General features: G+C 54.7%; 1 protein-coding gene across 1 annotated transcript in view; it reads left to right on the forward strand.

Annotated features, from left to right (window-relative positions):
• Window positions 1-7699: 7699 nt before the first annotated feature.
• The window catches only part of INTS8 (integrator complex subunit 8), a 31522-nt gene continuing 22316 nt past the window's right edge, over window positions 7700-16905 (forward strand). Inside the window, exons 1-7 of the mRNA XM_056110896.1 lie at window positions 7700-7848; window positions 9501-9675; window positions 11310-11450; window positions 11767-11838; window positions 13114-13165; window positions 14210-14392; window positions 15689-15796. Coding sequence (XP_055966871.1) covers window positions 7719-7848; window positions 9501-9675; window positions 11310-11450; window positions 11767-11838; window positions 13114-13165; window positions 14210-14392; window positions 15689-15796 — 861 coding nt within the window. The 5' untranslated portion in view covers window positions 7700-7718. The remainder of the gene's footprint in view (window positions 7849-9500; window positions 9676-11309; window positions 11451-11766; window positions 11839-13113; window positions 13166-14209; window positions 14393-15688; window positions 15797-16905) is intronic.

Below are 16905 nucleotides of genomic sequence, written 5' to 3' on the forward strand. Positions count from 1 at the left end.
GTAGGACAGCTAATAAGTACCTCATGGGACATCACTACGGCCACCCTGACCCTCAGGGCAGTTTCCGAAAGCAATTCCTGGGTCACGGGAGAACTGAAAGATTCCAACCAACAGTACCTGGCGGCTGACGTGCGTGGCATTTACAGCGGGGTGCAGAGTCTAGAAAGTGATTTTTCGGGCGATAAATCAAGATTTATCGGAGTGTCCCCGAGTGCCGCTCTCCTTATCTGCTGCTTGCACAAATGGACACTTCCTTCTTGGCCTGTAGTGCATGAAATAGTCTTTTATGATTGTCTACCGAGTGATTAGTTTTTCACTTATGTCCCTAAATTTGATACCAGTTTAATCATAGACGAAGCAGTAACTTTTGTTGCCTATATATTTTTGAACTAGACGCATCAAAGGTTACTGTTAGGGTTTCTAAGAACTCCTGACCTGGGTTATGTAATCAACCCACATGTTTTTCTACCGAAGTATTGAGTAAAAATTAAATTTCCCTCAGAAAAAAAAATCCGTACACTAAGAATGGGCGAGTCTTCTTGAGCTAGAAAGAGTGCCGTTAACGAGACCTCTGTCCAGAGAGGGGTCTGTTGCTGGGAGGCACCAGTGCTTTCCCTAGGGGACTGTGATCCCGTCTCCGGGGTCACAGTGACAGCTCTCACTCAGCACAGCTTCTCCGTCTGAACGCTAAATTCCTTTACGATGTTACGTGTGTATTTGTGATGATCCTGTGAAATTCTCGGATGAGACATTTTGGCCTTTTTAGAGCGAGTCAGGACCGGGGTGGGAGAGAGCACAGCGGGCAGAGCGCTTGCCTGGCAGACGGCTGGCCCGGGTTCTGCCAGGGCACCCCAGAGGGGTCCCCCGAGGACTGCCGGGAACAGCCCCCGTGTGGCCCAAAAGACAAGAAGCAAGGCAGTCAGGATAGAAGTGTGACCCTGTTTTGAAGTATATGTTTAACATCCTTACGTTTGGGGCTACGCCTGGAGACGTCCAGCTGCCCCGACCCAGTTTTGGGGGGCTAATCCCCATCTCCAGCCTGGGACTCCCATGCCCACCCTGGACAGGTCATTTCCGTAAGAAGAGACTCGGGCCGTCTCCGTCCCTGTGGCAGGCAGGTTTCCCGAGGGAGAGGCTTTGCTGACCGGGACCCCTGCCACCCTCGCAGGCCTCCTGACCGGCCCAGGGCCCTGGTGCTTTGGAACTGCCCGTTGTTTAACTGCAGCATCACCCTGTCGACCTCCTTTTCTTGCTTCTTGCTTGATGCTTTTAGAGAGACTTTGTACCAGTTCCCCTAAGGTGGCTGCAGGCGGAGGATTTTAGGTGCTGAGGCCAGAGCGAAAGCACAGCCCGGAGGGCATTTGCCTGGCCCGTAGCCAACTGGGGTTTGATCCCCGGCCTCATCCTGTATGGTCCCCAAGCACCGCCAGGAGGGATTCCTGAGTGCAGAGCTAGGAGCAACCTTTGAGCATCACTAGGTGTGGCCCCCAAAACAAAGAAGTAATGAAGAGCCTCTTAGGTTCTCTGCTGTAGGCTCGTTTGAGGGAGCACTGTGTGCGCAGAGGAGGTGCCCATGCATGTGGCTGAGCGCGGAGACCACGTGTTACGGCCCGCTGGCATATCCCGAAGTGGATGTCGGAACTGTGCTTTCCATGTGGCATAAACTGTCTCATGACATGGTTGCTGATTGATATTGTGATCAAATATCCTAAGACTTTGATTGTTGTGGGTTTTGCTTTCTGTTTTTTTTTTGGGGGGGGTGCACAGCAGGTAGTGGTCAGGGGCCACTCCTGACCTCCTGACTCGGTGCTTGGGGGTTGCCCCCAGCAGACCACGTGGTGCCAGGGTGGAGACGGGGCCCCTGCACGCAGGACCTGCACACCAGCCCCTTGAGCCACCAGCCTGGCCCCTGGTTTGGGTTTGTGATCTTTTCAGCATAGTCCTGAGTTATTTTTCCTTTTGTTCATTTATATCTTGAATAGATCTAGGGACTTTTAAAATTAAATTGTAGATGTTTTCATTGAGCACCAGTTGAAAAGGACACTGTAAGTAAGCTTTATTGTGGAGATAATAATACTGGGCTTATAAGGCGAGCTAATAACTTCCATTCTGACCAGGGTCGAGAGCAGCGCAGAACCCCACCCGTGGCCATTCCTTCCCGGTCCTGGGCTTGGGGTTCACTTAGAGTCCTTAGGGGTGACCGAGAACACCTGAGGCGAGGCCAAAGGAGCCAGTCCCTGCGGTTGGGCTGAAAGAACGTTCTGGAAGAAATGCAAAGGACTCCCGTCCCTGAGTTGCGAGCCCATTGAGATAAGTGCCTTAACTTCTTTATTTCTAAGTTTACTTTGATGGCCAACAGAGTCCTGCCGTTTCCTGGCCACAAAGCCATGGGGACTCTTCCCTCAGCCTGGTCCACGCCAGAGTCACTCCTGTGTGGTTTTTACTGTTCCTTTCATCTCCACACCCGTGCATACTTCCCGGGAGAGCGGGGAGCGGGCTTGGCATTGCCAGCCATCTCGGTAATCAGCTCTGCAGAGGTCCAGCAGATTGACCAGAGCCCCTTCCCTGCTGCCGGGGGAGGACGTTGAGCAGAGCTGGCCGGTCCAGTTTCCTAACACTGGCATCTGGATTTGGGATGCTTTTTGGGAGCTGGTAGTTTTGCAGTCGAGGTGTGTGCCTTGGACCTCAAAGCGACATGCTTCTCTGTTCCCAGTTCTGATCGTGTGCAGAGTCTGCGTTTGCCACGCAGACACGCCCAGATTGCCTCTGTACTCTCCGAGTCCTAGACTTGAGTCAGAGGAAGCAGAAGTGCAAGGGGGCGTACCTGGGCCCCACTGCAGGTCCCCGAGGCAGAGGGGCCAGTTTCCTGCCCAGTCCGCCTCTTAGTTGTCGAAGAAATCAGTGTTTCGTGAGCCCTTCAGATTTTCGCATTGTTAAACATTTGAAACTTTTGGTGGATGAAAGTGTGTCTCTGTAACACTGAGGGGGTTTCTAAAAGCTGGATGGAAGTTGATTTGGAGGGGCAAACTTAAATGAAACAAATGTTTAAAGAACATGTTATGAACCATTCTGTATATTTAAGGACCTCTGTGAAGCAAATAACCACTTCCTGATTTAAATCTCGGTATATTGTCTCTTCATTTGCCCGGTATAATAAACAATACACCAGAGGCACTCGTTGGTGTCTGCAAATAGTTTCAAGTTCCAGTCTGTACTAAAATCATAGCTCTAAAAAAAGTTGCAAGTAAAATTGGACAGTTTTTTCAATAGGAATATATCTCATTTTTATGTTTTTTAAAAATATCTTAGGTAAAATTAGACCTGAACATGCCAAAGGAATATATTTGACTCCACTGTTTAGATCCACTAAGGTTTATAATTATATTTAGTGTTTCCCATAATTTAAAAAATGAGGGGCTGGAGCGATAGCACAGCGGGTAGGGCGTTCGCCTTACAAGCAGCCAACATGGCCAACCCGAGTTCGATTCCTCCGCCCCTCTCGGAGAGCCTGGCAAGCTACCGAGAGTATTCGAGATGCCAGACACAGTAACAACAAAGTTTCCAATGGAGACATTACTGGGCCCGCTCGAGCAAATCGACGATCAACGGGAGGGCATGTTTTTTAAAAATATCTTAGGTAAAATTAGACCTGAACATGCCAAAGGAATATATTTGACTCCACTGTTTAGATCCACTAAGGTTTATAATTATATTTAGTGTTTCCCATAATTTAAAAAATGAGGGGCTGGAGCAATAGCACAGCAGGTAGGGCATTTGCCTTGCACACGGCCCACCCTCGTTCTAATCCCAGCATCCCATATGGTTCCCTGAGCACTGCCAGGAGTAATTCCTGAGCGCAGAGCCAGGAGTGACCCAAAAAGCAAAAAAAAAAAAGGGGGGGTGGGGCAGGGGATTGTTGTCGTACCAGATTTGTGTTTGGTTGCCATCCAGGGCGTCTGTGAATCATTTCTGTTTCCAGGTCTCTGGGCACTTGCCACCTGCTAGTCTTGCTGCGAGAGACCTGGAGCCCCAGGGGTGCGTGTCCCCTCAGCAGGAGCGCTGTGTCCAGAACCTGGCCTTCCTAAGGCGATGCGGGACGAAAGCAGGAGCTTTCCGGGCGGGCATCACTTCCCAAACCGTCCAGCGCTCCTCCTGTCGGTGCCCCTCCTTCGCAAAAGGAAGACGTTTATTTCAACAACCAGAAATCATAAGAAGAGTTGGGTCATAAGCTAGCGAACTTCGGATTTTGTGACGTTAAATGTAGTTTTTTTCAAGCATGAGGTAAATCCTCCTGCTGATGCTGCTTGTTTTGTTTCCACAATAAAACCCTTTTCAGAATGTTCAGTTGTCTTCATATACACGTTTGTTAATGCATTATTAGATACCTTTTTTTTTTCCTTTTTGGGTCACACCTGGCGATGCACAGGGGTTACTCCTGGCTCTGCACTCAGGAGTTACTCCTGGCGGTGCTCAGGGGACCCTATGGGATGCTGGGAATCGAACCCGGGTCGGCCGCGTGCAAGGCAAGCGCCCTCCCCGCTCTGCTATCTCTCCAGCCCCCACATTTCTTTGTTAATGCTTTATTAGATACTTCTGTATTACAGCCTGCTACAGGCATTCTCTTAAATTCAGAGTTTGCAGGTATCACTCACAGTTTCAGAATCTTTTCATCCATCCAAAAAGAAATCTCGTGGGCCGAGTGATAGTCGAGTGGGGAGGGTGTTTGCCTTGCGCGTGCGGGCCCAGGTTTGGTCCCTAGCATCTACCCTTACGGTCCCCTGAGTACCGCCAGGAGTAATTCCTGAGCGCAGAGCCAGGAAATCCCTGCTCCCCTGACTCTGCTCACAGGGGGCATGGGAAGCTGTGGTTCAGTTGAGCGTGGCGAGAGAGTTTGTATAAGGAAAGGGGACATCCAAGCACTTTTTTCCTGCTGCTTTCTGCTACAATGCTCAGGGCTTACTCCTGGCTCTTTGCTCAAGAATTACTCCAGGTGGTGCTCGAGGGACAAGATGGGATGTCAGGGATTGAACCCGGGTCAGCCACATGCAAGGCAAACACCCTCCCCACTGGACTTTGGCCCTTTCCAGCCCCAAGCACGACCCTCTTGCCTTATTGCTGCACAGGAAGTGTGAATCCTTCCCCGTGTGCAACCAGTGTAAGTAGGGACACTCCATATGGCCACCAGATGGCAGTGGAGCCCACACTCACCCAGGTGTCCCCTCATCCCCAAGAAGCAGAAACGCGGGCTGGAGCGATAGACAGCGGGTAGGGCGTTTGCCTTGCACGCAGCCAACATGGTCGACACAGGTTCGATTCCCAGCATCCCATATGGTCCCCCGAGCACCACCAGGAGTGATTCCTGAGTGCATGAACCAGGAGTGACCCCTGAGCATCGCTGGGTGTGACCCAAAAAGCAAAAAAAAAAAAAAAAAAGGCAGAAACGCTGTTGGACAGTGGTGAAGGAATCAAGGATCTTCGTGCTGGGAAAGGGTCTGCATTTCATAATTGCCATTGTACACACAGGAGCTGGAATTCCAACTGCTGACCCTATCAATCACTAAATCCATCAGCCTCTCCTTTGGGAGAAATGGTGGGGGGAGGGGAGATGAGGCTTGAATATTCGGGGCAACACCCACAGCAGTGCTCAGGTGCAGTGCAGTGCTTTGGGGTGGGGGGGAGAGAAAGGGCTTATGAGGCCAGAGCAAGCAGAGCCATCTGAAGGGCCCCCACGACCCCCCGGTACCCCGCAATGGCCCCGCCTGCTCCATGCTCCAGCGAGTACCGCTGCCCAGACCCCAGTTCTCCAGCTTGCCTCTGCAGGACCTCCACACTGATCCTGGGCCATGCTTGGACCGTACCAGTTAAATAGAGAAGGAACAGAAGCGCTGGAGAGAGAGAACGGCAAGTAGGGTGCTGGCCTTGCATGTGGCTGACCTGGATTCAATCTCCTATATGGTCCCTGGACCCCTGCCAGGAGTGATCCTTGAGCACTGCCTAGTATGCCCTCCCATCAAAAAAAAAAAAAAAGTAGGCAAGTATTTCTTTTTGTTTTTTCCAAACGTTCCCAAAGTATTTCTTCTGGGGAACAGAAGGCATAGCCCTGGACCTTGTCCTCTCTGTGTCTCTCTGTCTCTCTCTCTCGCTCTCTCTGTCTCCAGTGTTAGATGTACCTCGAGTTCCTTGCAAAGGCCTTTGGATGCCCCAACTCAGACTCTTACTCACTGGGAAACGATGGACAAGTAACTCTGAAGTAACCGGGACCCTTTTTTTTTTCCAGGTTAAAGAAAAAACGGCAGGGTTGTTTCTAGGAGAGAATCAGGATATTGTATATAAAATACCTCATGGGGGGGGAAAGGAAGGATGGGTAGGCTATTTGTTAACACGGCTTTATGGTTTTAGGTATCAGGCCCTGTTTGAAAAGCTGATTTTTTTTTTTGAAAAGCTGATTTTTTACTGGATTATTATTTACCTGGATTATCCCGAACTTGCCTCTAAATTCTCCTGACTTTAAGATCAAACACTATTATGAATTCCCATTGACAGTCGAGAACACTAAGGTTCAGAGTGGCTATGAGTGTTCCCCAAAGTCACATCCAGTTAGAAATTTAACTACAGCTGTATCACCCTATTTAATATTTTAGAATTCCTGGTGTGCATGGCCGTGCGACGTCCATCTCATAGTCTACACCCCTGATATACCAAGAGTAGAACACCACGTTTAATGGCGTGTAAAGTAGAGGGCAACCAACCTCATCTCAATCAAATATACATGTGTCTACATATAAATACATACATATATACATATGTATTAGCATATATGTTAGCACACAAGGCTCAACCTGTAACGACGTGTCAGTAATCTCTTAAACAAGGGCTTAATGTCTCTAAAGGTACAGCAATCTTCACACACTTCCTCTAAGGAAACATTTTTGGATTATTTTTATTTTTTTTAATTTTAATTTTTATTTTTTGCTTTTTGGGTCACACCCGGCAATGCACAGGCGTTACTCCTGGCTCTGCACTCAGGAATGACTCCTGGCGGTGCTCAGGGGACCATATGGGATGCTGGGAATCGAACCTGGGTCGGCCACGTGCCAGGCAAACGCCCTCCCCGCTGTGCTATCGCTCCAGCCCCTTTGGGTTATTTTTAGCGGATTGCTCATAACAAGCGATATCAAATAAATCATTTAGGACCTGTTGGGGGGGGCAAGCTTGATTGGTGGCGGGAAAATTCAAAATCACGGCGGTGTGATTGGTGTTGGAATCCTGAACGTAATAAACGGTGGCGAGAGGAAACGTGTGCAAAGGAAGCCCTGAAGCCGGACCTTAACGGGTCCCCGGTTTTGGTTTATGTGCAAAGTCGGGTGCGCGCGGGGGACAGCAGGGTCAGGACGCCCCCAACCTCCCGGCTGGGTCCCTGGGGCAGATGCTGGGCCTGGATCGCCCCGCCCCGGGGGCGTGGCCGGTCTCCCCGGCAACCGGGAGGGCGTGGTCTGCGCGAGGCCCCGCCCCCGGCCACCGCTGAGGGCGGGCTCTGCGCGAGGCCCCGTCTCCCCGGCAACCGGGGAGGGCGTGGTCTGCGCGAGGCCCCGCCCCCGGCCGCCGGCGCGGGCGCGGATTGGCTGGCGCGGGCGCCTGTCGAGCGGCGCCATCTTGGCCGCGCGCGTCGGGGCGCTGGCGGCCGGCCGGTCAGCGCGGGCAGCGGCCGGCTGGGCACCATGAGCGCCGAGGCCGCCGACCGCGAGGCCGCCACGTCCGGCCGCCCGTGCACGCCGCCGCACACCAGCTGGTTCGAGTTCCTGCTGGAGGAGTCGCTGCTGGAGAAGCACCTGCGCAAGCCCTGCCCGGGTGGGTGCCCCGCGACCCCCGGGGGACTGAGGCCCGAGGGAGGGTCCCCGACGCCCCCCGAACGCCCGCCCGGCCCTGGGAGGGTCCCGAGGCCCCGGGGCTCCCGCACGCCCGGCCCTGAGGGTCCCCGACACCCCCGCAGACGACCCCACCCTGAGGGTCCCCGACTCCCCCCCCAACCTGGCCCTGAGGGTCCCCAACACCCCCCCACCCCCAACCTGGCCCTGAGGGTCCCCCCGACACCCACACGCACAGACCCGGCCTGGGAGGGTCCCCGGAGGAGACCCCGGCGCAGCCCCAGTCCCTGGGGAGGGGGTCCTGCCCAGCCCCCCAGACCCCAGCCCTGGGGGGGCCGGGGCGGGGGTCCAGCTCCCGTTGGCTGCCTCGGGGCAGCTGCTTTGCCCGGCTCGTGCTCTCTCCTGCCGCGCAAGGACGGTCTTTGGCTGTCGGGGTCGCACCTTGCAAGGCTCAGGCAGGGGGCTTGCGCCTGGCTCTGCGCGCGGGAATGACCCCGCCCGGGGGTGCTGGGGTGGGGTCGCGGGTGGGGGACCCTACGGATGCCGGAGATGGGACCTTGCGTCGGCGGTGTGCAAGGCCGGTGCCCTGCTCATGGTGTGACCGCTCCAGCCCCTGGGATGTTCTTTTTTTTTTTTTTTATTCTTTTTGGGTCACACCCGGCGATGCTCAGGGGTTACTCCTGGCTCACGCACTCAGGAATTACCCCTGGTGGTACTTAGGATGGGACCATGTGGGATGCTGGGAATCGAACCCGGGTCGGTCATGTTGGCTGCATGCAAGGCAAATGCCCTCCCCGCTGTGCTATCGCTCCAGCCCCAAGACTTTTTTTTTTTTTTTTTTTTGCTTTTTGGGTCACACCCGGCGATGCACAGGGGTTCCTCCTGGCTCTGCACTCAGGAATCACTCCTGGCGGTGCTCAGGGGACCCTATGGGATGCTGGGAATCGAACCCGGGTCGGCCGCGTGCAAGGCAAATGCCCTACCCGCTGTGCTATCACTCCAGCCCCTGGGATGTCCTCTTAGACTCTGTTCATGACCAGCATCTGCTGGGACTTCCTGGCTGTCGGGCGACTTTGAAGATGACAGGCTAGAGACATCGTACGGCGGGGAAGGTGCTTGCCCGTGTGGGGCCAGGTGGAGCGACCTCCCCACCAGCCAAAGAGCGTATGCAAAAACAAAGCCGGCACCTCCTTCTAACGGACCCCCCTGCTTAGCCACTGAACTGGACTCAGGCTGTCATCATCTTTCCAGGAAGTCATAAGTTTGTTGGTTGGTTGGTTTGTGCTGGGATCTGTTTTTTTTTTTTGTTTTTTTTTTTTTTTTGCTTTTTGGGTCACACCCGGCGATGCTCAGGGGTTCCTCCTGGCTCTGCACTCAGGAATCACTCCTGGCGGTGCTCAGGGGACCCTCTGGGATGCTGGGAATCGAACCCGGGTCGGCCGCGTGCCAGGCAGACGCCCTACCCGCTGTGCTATCGCTCCAGCCCCCTGGGATCTGTTTTGTTCTCTTCTGCTCTGCCACCAGCCGCGTTCCGTTTGGATTCCTTTGGGGGCTCCAGACCCACCCAGAGGTGTCCCGATGCGTCTTCATAAGGCAAACAAAGGGCTTCTCTCTTTTGCCCCCCCTCCCCCCCAGACCCTGCCCCAGTGCAGCTGATAGTTCAGTTTCTGGAACAGGCCTCCAAGCCTTCCGTCAACGAGCAGAATCAGGTCCAGCCTCCGCCGGACAACAAGAGGAACCGGATTTTAAAACTCCTGGCGCTGAAGGTGGCCGCACATTTGAAGTGGGACTTAGATATACTACAGAAAAGGTACCCCAGACGCACACGAGACTTGCGTGGACTCCGTCTTCTTGGTTTGGAGGCCATGCCCGGTGGTGCTCGGAGGACCATAGGGAATGCCGGGGATGGAGCTGGGGTCAGCCTCGTGCACGGACTGAGCCCTGTCCCGTCTCTCCCTGTAATGGTGACTCTTTGAGGGGGGCATTCGGGGTGGAGGAAGCACACCTTCAGCGCGCAGGTCTTAATCCTGGCTCTGCCGCCAAAGATCACTTCTGGTAGTGATGGGGATGTGTACACAGCATGCCCCTCAACCCTGTACTCTCTTTCAGGCTTTGCTGATACTCTTTTTTTTTTTTTTTTGGCTTTTGGGGTCACACCCAGCGATGCTCAGGGGTTTCTCCTGGCTCTGCTCTCAGGAATTACTCCTGATGGTGCTCCTCGGGGGACCATATGGGATGCCGGGGGTTCGAACCCGGGTCGGTTGCGTGCAGGGCAAATGCCCTACCCACTGTACTATCACTCTAGCTCCAGTACAGACTTGCAGTGGGAAAACAAAGTGTGTTTTGGGCTAGAGTGGTAGTACACCTGGTAGGATGCCTGCCGTATACACAGCCAGCAAATGTTTGATTCCCTGACAATGCATATGGTCCCCTGTGCACTGCTAGGAGTGATCCAAGCCAGGAAGGAGCACTGAGCACCACGAAGTGTGGCCCAAAAACCAAAAAAAAAAACCAAACATTATTTGAAAAGCTTTAAGGAAATGCTGAGGTTAGATGAATACAACTCCCTTTTATTTATTAATTCATTTTTGGCCTCACGCCTGCAGTGTTTGGGGTTTTCCTCCACTGTCCCGGCGGGCTGTCCTGCCCCTGCAGTGTTTGGCATGTTCCTGTGCTCTGTCCCGATGGGCTGTCCTGCCCCTGCAGCGTTTCAGGCATCCCTGAGCTCTCCTGATGGGCTGCTAGTACCCATGCAATGCTGGGTCAAGCCCTGCCTCCCACACAGAAACCATGTTCACAGTCCATGGGGCTGTTTGTTCAGCCCAGCTTGAAAGATTCATCAGATTTGGTTTGATTTGGGGTCACGCCCAGCAGTACACAGGACTTACTCTTGACTCTGTACTCAGGGATCACTCTTGGCAGTGTTCCGGGGACCGTGGAGTACAGGGGTCACTTGCCTGAGAACAAGGACCCTAACTGTCGTGCTGTCTCTCCAGCCCCCCTTAAAGCATTCTAAGTGTGAAATGAATTCGGTCGTTATTCTGTCTTCTGAGATTATATTTCAAAATAGGTTAGGAAGAGTTGATGGTTTTTTTGTGTGTATGTTGGTTTGGGGGCCATATCTGGCAGTGCTTGGGTTACTCCTGGCTTTACTTTCAGGGGTCATTTCTGGTGGGGCTCGGGGACCATGTGGGGTGCCAGGGATGAAACCCGGATCAGTCGTGTGCACCCAAGTGCCCTTCCCTCTGTACCCACTCTCTGAACCCAGAGGGATTTAATGCCGGGCGTTGGCTTCTCACCACCGTGGACCTTTGGTGGATGGCTGTGGGCCTCCCTGGTGTGATGAGAGTGGTGCCACGTGTCCCTGTGCCTGGCGATGCGGCGCGAAGACCACCTGGAAGTTCCAGGGTGCCCACGCTGATGCCCTCTGCTCCGTGCCCACAGCCTATCTGTGCCCGTCTTAAACATGCTTCTCAACGAGCTGCTGTGTGTCAGCAAAGTCCCCCCGGGCACCAAGCATGTGGACATGGACCTCGCCGCGCTGCCGCCCACCACTGCCATGGCCATCCTCCTCTACAACCGCTGGTCAGTGTCCCACCCCCAGCCTTGCTTGCGCACCTCCAAGGCTCTGCTCTGAGGGGCCCCTCTGGGGGCGGGGGGGAGGCGGCTCTCAGGGATGTGTGGGGGGGAGGGGTGGGACCCTACAGGGTGTGTGGCGGAGGAGCCCTGCAGGGTGTGTGATCGAGGGTGTTTGGGACCTTTTAAGGTGTGTGGGGCTGCCTGAAGGGAAGTATTCTCGAAGCAGCTGTGTCTGTCCAGTCCTGGTGGCGTCTGAGCCCAGGGAGGTCTGACGTGGGTTCTCGGCGTTTCCATAGCAACTCGGTCTCTCTCCTGTCTCCAGGGCCATCAGGACGATCGTTGAAAGCAGCTTCCCCGTCCGGCAGGTGAAGCCGGGCCCACCTCAGTTAAGCGTGTAAGTCGGAACATGAGTCCCTGCTGTGTCCCATCGATCGTCTCTTCTTGGCACGTTGAATAGCCACAGGGGGTGAGCGGGGACTGCCAGGGTTCCCAAGTGGGCAGCTGTGGTTGCTGTCATGGTGGGACTGGAGATCATGCCGTTCGTGCCGGGGATCCGACCCGGCCTCCCTCATGCCAGGCGCCTGCTCTGTGGTAGTGCCGCGTCTCTGCACCCGCAATTGAACTTTTTTTCTTTTTAAGCTTGTTTATTTTCAGTTTTTTCTCCTGAATTGCGCTGGATCACAGAGTCACAGAGTCGTGTTGATTGTCAGGCCCGTGGTGATCACACATCCATCCCTTCAGTCATGTCATGGCCCTCCCGCCCCTCAGCCGACCTTGGTGGCAGCACTTTGCACCGGCTTTCAGCCCTCCCCCTCCTCCTCAGAAATCCTCCTGCAGTGTCCTTTGTTTCCTCCCCACACCCCCAGCGACCAGCCTCCAGGTTGCTCCTTGTTCTGCCAGCACTGGGCGTCAGTCACTCCCTCGCTGTGTCCCTTTATATCCTGCATGTGAGAGAGCATCTGAGTCTGCCCCTTGCCCTCTTGGGTCGCTTCACTCGGCACGAAACTCTCCAGATATTCACGCAGCCGAGAACAGCAGTGTTGCTTGTGTCCGTGGACCCAACCACCGGGCTATTTCCTGATCCTGGCGATGGTGGACAGTGCTGGAATGAAGCTAGGCCTGCAGCTGTGCCTTTCTCCGTGGTCTTTTGTGACAGTGGGTGTAGTCCCAGGAGTGGAGCTCCATTCCTAGGTTTTTGAGGAAACTTGTTTTTTTTTAGATTTCTTATTTTTTTTAATCCCTGTGAATTATAGAGTTGAACTTTTTTTTTTTTCTTTTTGGGTCATCCCCAGCGATGCACAGGGGTTACTCCTGGTTCATGCACTCAGGAATTACTCCTAGCCGTGCTTGGGGGACCCTATGGGATGCTGGGAATCGAACCTGGGTCGGGCCGTGTGCAAGGCAAACGCCCTACCTGCTATGCTATGACTCCAGCCCCTAGAGTTGAACATTTTCATGGACTTTTTTGGTAGTTGGGCCACACGCCCTGTGGGGTTCAGGGGCTGTTCCTGCAGTGCCAGGCATCAGACCCGGGTCGCCTGTGTGCAGAGCTTATGCTCGAGCCTATTTGGGGATCTCACTGGCTCTGAACCTCCTTTCTAAAATGATGCTCTTAAGTTTTCAATTTTCCGTCTTTTACATGGGGTCTGTTCACTCGTGTTTCTTTCAGCATGACCCAGATGCAGCAGGAGAAGGAGCTCACGGAAAGTATTCTGAAAGTGGTGAGTATTGGTAGCAGCAGAGGCCCCAGGCTTTCTGGGCATGCTTCGAGCACGAGCTGATACTGCCCCTCATCATCCATCTGTGGGCTTGGCAGTGTCTCGGTGCAGAAGCTTTTAGATTTGTACTGTTGGAACAGAGTTCAGTAACATCCTGGAGTTTTGGTTTTTTTTTTTCCCCACACCCAGCGGTACTCAGGAACTCCTGGTTCTGTGCCCCACGGTCGCTCCTTGCAGTGCTGAGTTGCTCTTTGTGCTGGGGGTCGATCCAGATCAGCTGCACCTGAGGCGGATGCTTTGGTCCGCTGGACTCTCTGGCCCCAGTAATGAAACCTGCTTTTCTAAAATTTTGTTTTGTTTGGGGGGGGCATACCCAATAGTGCTCGGGCTTACTCCACGTGTGCCATCGGACAGTGGGAAAGGCACTGGCCAGAGAGTTGGACAGCAGGGAAGGCGTTGGTCAGAGGGGAAGACACTGGCCTTGCCTTGGCTGCCCACCTCATTCCCCGGCACTGCACTGGTTCACCCCCGAGCCCTGCCAGGGGCCATGCGTGGGCATCTATGCATTGCCCAAGGGCCCCCTCCCAAAAATAAAAAGAATGACTTTGTTTTTATTTTTCATTTTTGGCTTTTTGGGTCACAGCCGGCCATGCACAGGCTACTCCTGGCTCCGTGCTCAGAAATTACTCCTGGTGGTGTTTGGGGGACCATAGGGGATGCCGGGGATCGAACCTGCATCAGCTGCACGCAAGACCAATGCCAATGCCCTCCCTGCCATACTATTGCTCTGGCCTCTTATTTTTGTTTCTCAATAAAGCGCTGTGTTTTCTGGCTACGCCCTGTGGTGCCGGTACCCTTCACAACTGGGTTCAGGGGCTTGGGCCTGGTCCTCCCTCCCCCACCGTCTCTCCTCCGGGCTGGATTCTGCTGTGTCAGAACAGCGCTCCCAAGTCAGAGGCCTGCTACCGTGTGTCCCCTTAGTCGCTGTGGGTGCATGGTTGCCTTCGCTTCCCTGCTCCTCTCACGCGTCTGTTCTGGCATCGGCAGCTGAAGGAACAAGCCTCAGACTCGCTGCTGGTGCTGGAAGCAGCCCTGAAGCTCAACAAGGACCTGTGCATGCACACCATGAGGACACTGGACCTGCTGGCCGTGGAGCCAGGCACAGTGAACGGGGAGACAGACAGCTGTGCTGCTGGCCTGCAGGTCAGGGCCCAGGAGCTGCAGTGCCAGGTATGTGAGCACAGGGACTGGGCGGTCGCGTGGGGCAGCCGGTGGTGCTGGGATGCCGTGAACCTGGGGCTCGGCTGTACGAGCTGTGCAGGAAAGGGGGTTTGGGTTTGTTTCTGGTTGCTCAGGCCTTGCTCCTGGCCCTGCACTCGGGGATCACTCCCGGTGGGGCCCTGAAGGCTCTCTGGTACGCCAGGAACTGAATACAGGTCAGCTGTGTGCAAGGCAGGCGCCCTCCCGGCTGCACTGTCTCAGAAACTCGTTTCCTCGCTCATCCGCCTCGGCCATGTCCTTGGGTGCTGCCTGTGCACCCAGGAAACCTCTGCTCTCTCCCAGTCTCTTATTTTCACCAACCCCTGCCTCAGAGCTTATTGGGAGTGGGGGGTTGCCTGCCGGTGTGAGAACGGGGAGCTTAGGCACCCCTGGGGCTGTGAAGGGGAGAGGGGGAGAGAGCCCATACTTCTACTGCAGCAGGGATGCGCCCCCAGGGACGGACTCCCAGGATGGAACACACAGGGATGGATGACAGGGACGCAGCACAGGGATGAGACATATGGGGACAGGACCCCAGAATGGGTCACACAGGGATGGATGACAGGACGGAATGTAGGGATGAGACATGGGGATAAGTGACAGGGACAGGGCACATTAGGACAGATGACAGGGACAGAACACAGGGACAGGACCCTAGAACGGGACACACAAGGATGGGACACGGGGACAGGTACTAGTCTTGCCGTGGGCCTGCCCTAGACTCGGCAGTAGCCAGACCAGCAAGGCAGCTTTGCCCACCTGTGTGTCTGGATGGTCACAGGGCCCGGGATACTGGGGACCACAGGGCTTGGCCGTGGCTCCTGCTACTCACGTGTGTTGGGGTGGAGGGCTGTGGGGTGGGGGGACTCTGGGCGGGGCCTTGGAGTCAGGGGCACTGGCTCGGGGCACTTGGGGTTGCAGGCTTTGTGGGAGTCATGAAGTCAGGGGCTCTGGGCAGGCTGTGGGCTTGGGGGCGCGAGGGTTCAGCCTAGGGTGCTAGGGTGCTGTGCTGCCGTCCTCACACATCTGGCTTGCCTGGCCTCTCTGGCCCTTTGCTCTTCCACCTTTGCCCCCCAAGAGCTGAGGCCAAGAGAAGTCTCTCCCGGAGTCGTGTTTGCTGCCGAGATGGGTCGGTCGGGGCTGGTTTCTGTTGCTGACACCAAGGGCCTGGGTCTCCTGGCTGGTGTCCCGCACTGGGGACATGCGGGGTCATGGCTCGGCCCCCTGCTCCAGGCCCCGTGGGCTGACAGCCGCCTCTGTCCACAGGTCAGCTTCGACCTGGGCGCCGCCTACTTCCAGCAGGGCTCCACCAATCCTGCGGCCTACGAGAGTGCCCGGGAGAAGTTTTTCAGGACCAAAGAGCTGCTCGCCGAGGTAAGGTCCTGGGAAACACCTGTCCTGTGGGCTTCCTTGGCAGGACCTTTCGGGGGGGAGGCAACGGGGGCCACATTTAGCAGTGCTCAGTGCTTCCTTGTGGCTCTGCACTCAGGAATCACTCCTGGTAGGCTTGGGCGACCGTACAGGGGCTGGGGCTCAAGCCCGAGTTGGCTGTGTGCGAGGCAGAGGCCCTCCCTGCCCATCTCTCAACCCCACCCTTGCTCAGACTTTTTTTCTTTTCTCCTTTGGCCACACCCGGCAATGCTCAGGGGTTCTTCCTGGCTCTGCATTCAGGAATTACTCCTGGCGGGGCTCGGAGGACCAGGTGACATGCAGGGGATTGATCCTGGGCAGGCACGTGCAGGCCAGGCGCCTCAATCCCCCCTGTGCTGTGTCTTCAGACCTAGGAGCTCCTGTGTGTGTGTGTGTGTGTGTGTGTGTGTGTGAGAGAGAGAGAGAGAGAGAGAGAGAGAGATTGAGATTGAGATTTGGGAGGCCAGAGCTTTATGTGTGTGTATGTTTGTGTGTGTGTGTGTGTGTGTGTGTGTGTGAGAGAGAGAGAGAGAGAGATTGAGATTGAGATTTGGGAGGCCAGAGCTTTATGTGTGTATATGTTTGTGTGTGTATGTTTGTGTGTGTGTGTGTGTGTGTGTGTGTGTGTGTGTGTGTGTGTGAGAGAGAGAGAGAGAGAGAGATTGAGATTGAGATTTGGGAGGCCAGAGCTTTATGTGTGTGTATGTTTGTGTGTGTATGTTTGTGTGTGTGTGTGTGTGTGTGTGTGTGTGTGTGAGAGAGAGAGAGATTTGGGAGACAGAGCTTTGTGTGTGTGTGTGTGTGTGTGTGTGTGAGAGAGAGAGAGAGAGATTTGGGAGACAGAACTTTGTGTGTGTGTGTGTGTGTGTGTGTGTGTGTGAGAGAGAGAGAGAGAGAGAGAGATTGAGATTTGGGAGGCCAGAGCTTTATGTGTGTATGTTTGTGTGTGTGTGTGTGTGTGTGTGAGAGAGAGAGAGAGAGATTGAGATTTGGGAGACAGAGCTTTGTGTCTGTGTGTGTGTGTGTGTGTGAGAGAGATTGAGATTTGGGAGACAGAGCTTTGTGTGTGTGTG

Source organism: Sorex fumeus, unplaced genomic scaffold, assembly GCF_029834395.1.
Source record: "Sorex fumeus unplaced genomic scaffold, SorFum_2.1 ptg000011l, whole genome shotgun sequence".
NCBI classification, from domain to species: Eukaryota; Metazoa; Chordata; class Mammalia; order Eulipotyphla; family Soricidae; genus Sorex; species Sorex fumeus.